Source organism: Heliangelus exortis, chromosome Z, assembly GCF_036169615.1.
Source record: "Heliangelus exortis chromosome Z, bHelExo1.hap1, whole genome shotgun sequence".
NCBI lineage: Eukaryota > Metazoa > Chordata > Aves > Apodiformes > Trochilidae > Heliangelus > Heliangelus exortis.
In genome coordinates, this window is record NC_092454.1 from 15,113,579 (window position 1) to 15,123,324 (window position 9,746).

A 9,746-nucleotide genomic window follows, 5' to 3' on the forward strand; every position below is an offset into this window, starting at 1 on the left:
ATTTCTAGGTAACATATATATATAAGTAAATAAGTATGGAAGGAATTAAGTATGGAAGGAATTAAGCCATACGATTTACATATGCAAGAACAAACAGGAGGTGTGGCAAAGATGGCAGATACTTTGTGGTTTTGACAGAAACCAATGACTGAAAAAATTACATGACCTTAAAACTTTATATACATGACATTTATCAATCCTTCCTTCACTTAAAAATATTTAAAGAACATAAAAATATATTTTGTGCTTTAGAATATGGGGTGTACTAAGTTTGCCATTCCATCTGATGCAAGGTTAATGCCTCTTCTGGAGATTTGGCAAATGCAAATAGTCCATTAGGAAAACAATTATGTTCAACAGACCTAAGTAACAGTGCACTCAGGTATCATGAACAACAGTTCAAATGTTTATGTCAAAGTTGTATTCTCCTTACTAATACATAACATCATAACACAGAGAACTTCTTCAAGGTTCAAAAAGCTTGTAATGCCTTTTAAGCAACAAGTCTGAATCTCTGATAATCTGACAGCATGCTCTCAATCTCCTTTCAGATAATCACCCAGGTGATTAGTAATTAAGATATTAACTGTGATGTCTCTATTTTTACTGTAAGTTCAAAACTATCAATTTGAAAAGAATACAGATTTAAATCTCAAAAGAAGAGAAAGCCCTGAGAGAAGCAGTTCATTTGATACAAGTCTGACCACAGCTGCAGCTCCTACAGGTAATGGACCTAATTTTTATCCAGTACAAATTCAGCCTATTGAGGTGATAGAACTTAAATGTTCATCTCAGAATGTGATTATAATCAAAATCAGTTACCTGTTCCTTTAAAGAAAATTAATTTAAAATATTAATATGATGCCAATCTATACTTTCATTTTAGCATTTGGCAGTTTTGACAAGAACATAGTTTTTCTGCAACACCTGAAACAACAGGTCTGAGAGCCTACATTAGGCAAGTCTTAGTATAAGCTGACCTGAAATGTCCAAGTCCACTGTACCCTAAAATCAGTATTCAACAAGACACCACAAACTCACAAGCAGATGAAAAAACAGCCACATGCAGTAAGGTACTACATACTATCACAACTATGTTGGGAATTTCTGAATCAAGGTTTAAAATAAAGATACATAGAGCAAACCAAATCTAAACAGAATGTATTTCAGTAGCTTGCTGAGACAGAAATCTCAAAATTTAATGGGCTAATAATACCACAATGTAAAGAAATATTCAAAATACAAAATACAATGGTAAAATAGGTTCTAAATTAAGATCTGAGAGACTGTATTTTAGAAGAGCACACACCCACCATGGTATCTTTCACTATCTCCCTGGTTCACAAGCTCCAGTTTCCCTTGCAGCAAGTTGTGTAAATACCAGAGATAGTGGATATTTGTGCTGGTTCATTTTCAAACACTTCGCCTTGTTTGGCTTGGAAAAAGAGTAACTACTTTCAAAGGTGTTTCTTTCTTTTCTACTTTCAAATACATTTCACCATGTATTGCACAGCATACGTACTAGCACAATGCACAGAAACAGTGACTTTAGCAGTGTAGTATTTCTAGCTGGGGTCCTGAGAATACCCCCCACACAAAATGCACAAGCTGCCTTTGTCGAGCCCTTCAAAGGGCTCTACCTGCCAGGAGTGTGATTTGACAAGGATTTGCAGGAAGGACCTTCTCCCTGTTACACTGCGGCACAGAATGGTAGACTGTGAACTTGTGAAAATCCTACTCCTTTAAAGTTGCTTCCAGACACAGACAACTATTTTGATGCTTTGCAGAACCCTCTAGTGGAACAATCTTCCGTCCCTGACAGGTCCCTTCCAATCTAAGCCATTCCATGATTCCATTATTCTCTCCAAAGAGAATTGGCAAGAGCACTTCAAGGCTTCCTAATTACTGCTTTTCCCTAGACACAAGTGAAGTGCTGTCTACACTACTGCTATTTTAGTTATAAACAGATAGCTCTGTAACACATTTTGTGGTTAATGCATATTCAGAGGCTGATCTCCAGAAGAAGTTGTCTGTCTACATACTTGGCTCCTTCCCCACTCCAGTTACAAGCATGGTAATGTAATGCAGGATGAGAAAACCTGACCACAACAAATTACCTCTGGTTTGCTGGAAGAGCTGGAGAGCAGCAGCTGCAGCCAGGAAGATGAAACACAGCAGAGCATCAACTGCAGCACAAGAGTGCCAAAGCAAAACACATTGAATCCTCAGGAATCTTGGAAAGTGGAAAATTATGCATCCCACAAAGTACCTGACGTCCTGAGATTACAGAACAATTTAACTTTTGCTACAAGGTGCATGACTGCTGCGCTTCTTCAGTTTTCAAATGCATTTATTAGTATTGCAGTATTTGCCTAGACTATACTTTTTGACATTGTATTAGAAGATGTTTAAATGGTACTAACCCTTGTGATGAGGATTCTGACAATACATCTGTGCTTTAACCTGGTTCTCAAACCCTACCAACTACAGCAGACTAAGGTCCATGTAACAATAATATAATAAACAGGAACAGCAGATTAAATGGTATTTTATTATTAATTTAATTTCAAAATAAATGTTGTCTGTTCCACTCTATTCCACAATACTTCTCTTTTTCCTTTTCCTCACATTCACTCACCTTCTTCCCATAACTATCTGTGTAATTTTTCTATCTACATATATACATATCTGTATGTGTGTGTCATTCAGAAATAAGAGTATGAGAATGAATGATTTCTAATCTAAGTGACTGATCTTTCCACTCAGAAGTATTTCTGTCTCTTCCTCTCTCCTTTTTACAATCCACCAGCAGCCGTTTCCCACAGGAGCCTGAGTTTGCCTATGTATGTGCCAACACCAATACAAATCCTGTTATCCCTGAATGTTCAATGGAAAGCATGAAGCACTAAAAAACAAAAATTATGATCAACATATTGTGAACTTCATCTTCAGAAGGTGGACTGTGTATAGGTATGAACTGAGTCTGGGGTTTTTGAATACTACCCGGGTTTTAACTACGTTAAATAAAAAACGGGCTAATAACAAAACAGACTGGGGTAGAAAATGATGAACCAAGCATATGGGAGATTCAATGATGCAACTGAAAACAGCCCAAAGCATTATTAGATAAATCCCACATAATTAACTTTTCTGGCAAGGCTAGAGGATTTGAAGGAGGAAGATTTGACATCTGCTTTTATTTTGTATGCAGGACAAAATTCTTTACACCCAAACCTTCCTGGCTCACATAAACAGATCCCTCTGTTATTCTAACAGAGGTACAGAAGAAAACAGGTTCCCACTGATTTTTTTCTCTCCTACAGCTCTTGATCTGCAATGGGATAAAGGCTGAGCTTCTGCAGAACAAACACAAAACTTCCAACCCAAAGAGCTCACAATTGCAAGCAATAATGAAATTACATGAAAAAAACCAACATTGTCATTAGTATTTCATCACAAACAGAGAATTCAAAAGTAAAAAGTTCACAGAAAATGTAATAACACAGAAATTGCCTTTTGTTGAAAGTAAGCAACATTTTTAAAATTTTTAAAAAAACAAACAAAGAAGAAACATTAAAAGAATGCTCACAAAGTACTTTACTTACCAATTGGGGTGTGTAACCCCGCTACATCCAGATGTGAGAAGATTTCTTATTTCACAGAAAAACAGAATTTAAGGTGAGCTCCTTAATCAAAGACAATTTGCTAAAGTACAACTCCACTAAGAAACATCAGTCTCCCCATAACCTTTATATCTACAATGAACTAATTACACAGGAATTATGTTGCTGAAAGTAATTTTTTTAAAGGTAAGTCACGGAACCATCTGTAGGTGCCAGTGATCCAACAGTACTTCAAGGAACAGATTATCAGTCTTACTGACCAGGATGATTTCAATTATAGGTTATTTTATACTGCATATTAATATTTTTATTTAATTTCATTTGTATTTCACCCCTGCATGACAACATAAGTTGCTGTGTTTATTTCTTTTTATGAAGATCATTAGGTATTGTGAAATCTCTAAAAATGAACAATTTATGTAAAAACTAGTGTTAATGAGAAACTGAGAAATTACATGTAAAAGAATTAGTCTCACTGTTAACCTCCCGTTAACTTCTTAGCAGGCAAACATTTTAAAAAATAGATTAAAATTTCAAGACCATTGAAGAACTTCTCCATTCTGTGATCATAAATATCCTACATTGCTTCTGTGTTATTTGGGTTTTGTAAAGTAATAGTATGAAAATAAGAAGGTCAGAAAGCAGGAAATTTTAGTTTAAAAAATAATCCTTATTACAAAACTTTACATATACGCAGAAGAACCCTAACTGATATTACACTTAAAGCATCCAAGTCAGAAATTTCAGTTAAATGGATAGAGATGACTGCAACACTACACAGCAACAACAACTGGTCCCCGACAAAGGGGACTCTACATACAGTACTGTACTTCCTGAGGTGATTTCAAAAATAAAACTTCCAAACAAAGATGTGTGGTTAGTATAAAAATTATTATGAGGCAAAATAGGACTTTTCATACACATCATCTTTTCCACTTGAATGAAACATTTAGTCTGTACTTAATAAACTACAGTTCTAGCAATACCTACCCTGCATTATTACTGACTGCTGTTATTCCCTTTACTCCAGTCTTCAGTAAACCCCCAATGAGGTTTTCAGGAATCCCACACAATCCAAAACCTAAAAAAATTAAAACAAAAAAACCAAACCAAAACAGAAAAAAACTGAATATGTAACAAGTGTTTGAAAGAACACAGATTAATCAGATATGCACTGTTTAATTAAAAATACTTTCTGAGTAGAACAAGCTCCTTAGCTGACTAAATAAACCAATGCTTCTGGAAAGAGTTGCACCCTACTACTGGAATCTCCCAGTCACTATAGACACTTCTCACTTTGTATGAACGCCATTTAACTATCAGATATCTGCTCACACACCTATGGCCTTTGGAGAAGGGCTACAGGAGCTTTGCTCTCCTAGCATGTGTACTAATCATTACACTCAATATTCCTTCTCTTTCTACCCAACTAACCTCTGTTCTTTGCTGCATGTAGCACTGCCAAACAGAAGGATCAAGGAGTTTCTCACATACAGCTTATCTTATACTTAGGTGATAAAAATATGGGACTCTTAATGGTCCTGGGAAGATGTGTAACTGGAAGCACAGTAACTCAGATCTCCCCCCAGGCTGAGATGCCTCACACTGCTACCTATTATGCAAGAGCCCAGTATGCCTAAAATGAAGTACCATGTCACATTTGAGGCACCTCAGTCCTAGGCTCTAAAACTAAAAATTCTACCACTCTCTTCCCAACCAATTAGCCTCAGATATTCTTCTGTTCCAGTAACCAAAAAATACAGCCATTCTTCCTGGAAGGCATTATGTCTCCTTACACATCTCCAGTTAGTTTTCCCATGTTCTACAACATTACATTAATTACTTATTAAATACTAAAAATCACCTACAAGCTACGAAATAGAGAGATTGCTTTTCTTCCAGTAGATAAGACCAACACAAAATTGTGGAAATCATCTAGAATATTCAAAAGCTCAAGTCACAGTGAAAGTGAGTATCACAACTTCTTGATTCTTCTGGTAATACTACAGATAACCATTCGGTGTAAATTAGTATTATCTTCACTTGCTACACCCAGAAACAAGTTAGGTCATTTGGTCAAAATCACAAAGACCCAGCAATTAGGTAGATACAGAATACAGAGAATCCTACCATAAGAATTATTAAAAACAAATTTTACTACTTCACCATCCAGAATAACAATGCTAACTTAAAAAAGCCAAGGTGGATTTTCTGCATTCAAACTGGTACAACCAGTGGGGAAAGAAAACTAAATATTTTTCTGAGAATTTTTCTTCCCTCTAAGAAACAAATTGGGGTTTTCCGAGTGAAAGAGCCTGACACTCATTAGTAGAGAAGGAAATCACTTGTTAAGAATTACCCAAAAAAGTATATGGTTTCTCAAATTATTAAATATAAAACTAAATATGGTGAAACAGTAAAATGTATCTCATCAAAGGAACACATGATGGCACCTATAAAGAATTTAAATATTTACCACCAACAAGTATAGTTGCCCCATTGGGTATGTCTTTTACAGCTTCAACAGGATCAGTATAAAATTTAGTGTTGTGATGACAGCTGGTAGAAAAATAGCATCCACAAATCTGGAACAACATGAAAAGAAATAAGTGAAAGAATAAAAGGCATTATACAGTAGCCTTATAATGATGACCATTCCCTCAGCCTAGGAAAGGGGTGGAACACACAAAAAAAAGATACCGATGCTGCGAACACTACACACTGCAGTGGAGGAGAGAAGGGTTCAGGTTTCTAAAATAAGGATGCTATTGTCTCTCCTTCACACAGAATTATATTTTACAAGCTTTATATGAATTTATGAAGGCTTTAGGCTTAATATCAGCTGAATCAATCTGACATTATCCAAACAGATTTTAGGGTTCTGAATTACATCTTAAACTGGTCACAAATTCTAACTTACTGTGAACAGATTCACAAGCAATTCCTCAGCACAAGTCAGATGACCCAAAGCCTGATTTAACTTATATATTGCTACTTGTAGCTTCAAAGACATTAAACATAACCAGAAACTGCTGAAGCAGAGACCCAACACCAGAACAAAATCTGACTGGAGGTCACTAAGTAATAAGTAGTACAGCACTCTGCTGGCTATATAATAAGCAGGCTCCCTTGGACAGAGTGAACCTTCCCCCAGCTTCCTTACAGTCTTACAGCTCTTTGTGCTGTTGAAGAACTGATCACAACCAGGGAGACTCCAGCAAATTATAAAATAGGAAAGGCAAGAGGCAAATCAACACAAATACCAGCCCCAAAATTTGACTTCACGGTGCAAAGGCATTACACAGTAGCAATTATAACTCAGATATTGTATTCTTTGGTCACAGCTACCTCTTGTTTTTTCTTAAGTATTTCCCACTAAGCCTATCATGCATTAACACTGATCAAGTACTTCCAAGGCACCAGGAACAACTGACATTTAAGTCACTTCACTGACACAGTCTCTACAAATTTCGAGTTTTTGGAACTACTGCCTACTAGTGTTTCCACTTCTCAGCTAGGAAAGGAGAATAAGAAGTAAACAGTAAAGAAGCTAATTTACATATGCTTTAAAGACAATTGTCTGTCTCTAAAGTGTTGTCTTAAGATCTAGTTACAACTATTGCAGTATTTTTGGGTCAGTTTCAAGATTTCAAAAACTGCCTTATTACAATCAAGGCTGCAAGAGTTTATACTGAATATTAAGGAAACCTTTTTGAACAGAGGCTTATCTCTTTCCCAGTGGAAACACTGATGTTCTGCTTTGGTGCGCTCAAAAACAAAACAAAACAAAACAAAACAAACAAAACAAAAACAAACAAACAAACAAACAAAAAACCAAAACCAAAAAAGACCAAACACCCAAACATACAAAAAAAAAAATCAGTGCATATGTCATAGAGAAGAGTGGCAGGAGAGCAGAAGACTCTTCCCTATTATACGACTGCTTCTTTCAGAGACATTTTTTCACAGTGACAGGAAGACTGAAGAGAGCGTCCCTTCTGGTCACACTCAGCAAGCAAGGAACATAATGAGTATTAAGTGCTGGCAGCCTCAGGAGCCCTTGTACAACAGGTCTGCAAGCAGACATTAGCCAGTGCTGGAAGGAGGCCAGGCCGCTGCTGTATCCCCATACCAACACACAGGAAAATATTTTAAACTGATCACATGGTACCTTTTTTTTTAAATCTCTCCAACTGCCTGTAAAAGTGGGGAAACAACAGAGCAGCAAATGTTCCATGTGAGTGTCCACCCAGGTTGGATGTCTCGATGGTATCGGCCTTTCTGTACCATGTATATTCCCTGCAGTACCTCTCCCACCCTCCCTGTTGTTTAAGAGCAGTGGCTTTGCAGGGTGACAAGATGCCAGCAGTCACCTATGCTTCCCTGCACACCGGGACAGTAAGCTGAGACCTCAGGAGTTGGCTTCAATTCTAGCAGCCCAGGTTTAAAAGAGAACATGGAAACAGATGGGCTCTTAGAATGACCAACAGAACTGAAACTAAATTTTACTGAAGAGCAAAGTGTAACTAAGAAAAATAAAGACTTAAAGAGCTACTACTTTTTGTCCATAAAGACATCATAAAGACTAGACATGTGCATGAGGAGAGTAGAGAAGCTTTTTCGACTAAAGTTAAAAAAAGCCACAGAAACAATTCCAGCTGAAAAGACAAAAAATTAACGTGACTGTGATTACACGTGGGCTGGAAACCACAAGATCCCTGATGTTTGGCAGAAGCTTGCCCCAGGATGAGCAAAGCACCCGAGCTGGCTCTGGGATTCTCTGGCAGGACTGTCCCTGCCTACACCTGCAGCCTATCTCTAGACAGGTCCGACGTGGCGACAGCAGGACTGAAATACACAGTAGCACACTATCATTGTTCTGCCATTTCAAATGCAGGGGAAAGGGGAAAAAAAAAAAAAACCACAAAAAACCCCCAAAAAAAACCAAAAACCAAAACCAAAACCAAAAAAAAAAAACAAAAACAAAAACAAAAAAAAACAACCAAAAAAATTAAACCTCCAGAACCGGTACCTCAAGGTCACCGCATCTCAACCGGTCGCCAGGCCTGTGCCGGGGCCGCGCTTCCCCTCCCCGGGAGCCAAAACGTTCACGCTAATTCAAATACTCCACACAAAGCCCATCGCTTCCCCGCGGGCGCGCACAAGGACGCTCTTCGGGGCAGCAGAGAGGTCGCCTCCCCCTGCAGTTCCGACCACCCGACCCGTGGGAGATGCCGACCCCCGGGCAGAGGCGACCCCCAGCGAGGTGGGTATACGGTGAGTACCCCGCCAAGGTCACGGCCGCGGGGCGGGGGCGGAGGTGGCGAAGGCCCGGCGGGCATGGGGACGCGGAGGAGGCGCGGACGAGCGGCGTGGCCGGGGGTCTGGCTGCCTGCACCGCCGCCTCACCTTACCTCAGCCCCGGCGCCCCGCGCCCGCGCGGCGGGAAGAAGGATGCGGCGGCGGAGCGGTGACAGGAGGAATTTGTATGCCGCCATCTTCGCGCTGCACGGCTCTCGAAGAGGGGGAGAGGAGGGAGAAGCGGCGGTCTGGGCTGAGGAGGCGGCGGCCGCGGCGCCTGCTGCCGTCCAACGCCGTGCGAGGGGAGAGGGAACGGGCGGGACGGCGGATCCCGCGGGCGGAGGGAGGGAGGGTGGGGGGCTCGGCCCCAACGCCTGCTGACGTCGGCCGCGACCGAGGCGGGGCCGCAGCCGGAGGGGAGCCACGGGGAGCCAGGGGGAAATGAGGGCCCGCCGCCGGAGGGGAGCCGGGGGAAACCGAGGGGCCGCCGCCCGAGGGGAGCCGCTGTCCAGCCCGGGGAGCCCGGCCCGGGCGCTGTCCCACGGAGCGGGGTGCGGCGGCAGGGCCAGGTGGTCCCCACTCGCGGAGACTCTGGGAGAGGGAAGCCCCATGTTCCACAGCCCACTGATACCCCGCAGCAGCAGTCAGCGGGGTCTGGTCTTTAAAAGCCGCAGACCCACGGAAAACACACGAGGACAAAACCATTAATGTTAAAGGCACTTAAGCTATAAAGGGTGTTTGGTGGGTTTTTTTTTCCCATTTTGCTTTCCGATCATAGAATCAGGGTCGTTTTGGTTGAAAAGGTCCTTAAGATCGCCAGGT

The 9,746-nt window shown here is 40.6% G+C and overlaps 1 protein-coding gene across 1 annotated transcript in view; it reads right to left on the bottom strand.

The window, feature by feature from the left end:
- OXCT1 (3-oxoacid CoA-transferase 1) overlaps window positions 1–9,368 on the bottom strand; it is a 79,542-nt gene extending 70,174 nt beyond the window's left edge. The window contains exons 1-3 of the mRNA XM_071730406.1: window positions 9,038–9,368; window positions 6,100–6,208; window positions 4,614–4,704 (exon numbers count right to left, since the gene is read on the bottom strand). Coding sequence (XP_071586507.1) covers window positions 4,614–4,704; window positions 6,100–6,208; window positions 9,038–9,121 — 284 coding nt within the window. The 5' untranslated portion in view covers window positions 9,122–9,368. The remainder of the gene's footprint in view (window positions 1–4,613; window positions 4,705–6,099; window positions 6,209–9,037) is intronic.
- Between the last annotated feature and the right edge of the window lie 378 nt (window positions 9,369–9,746).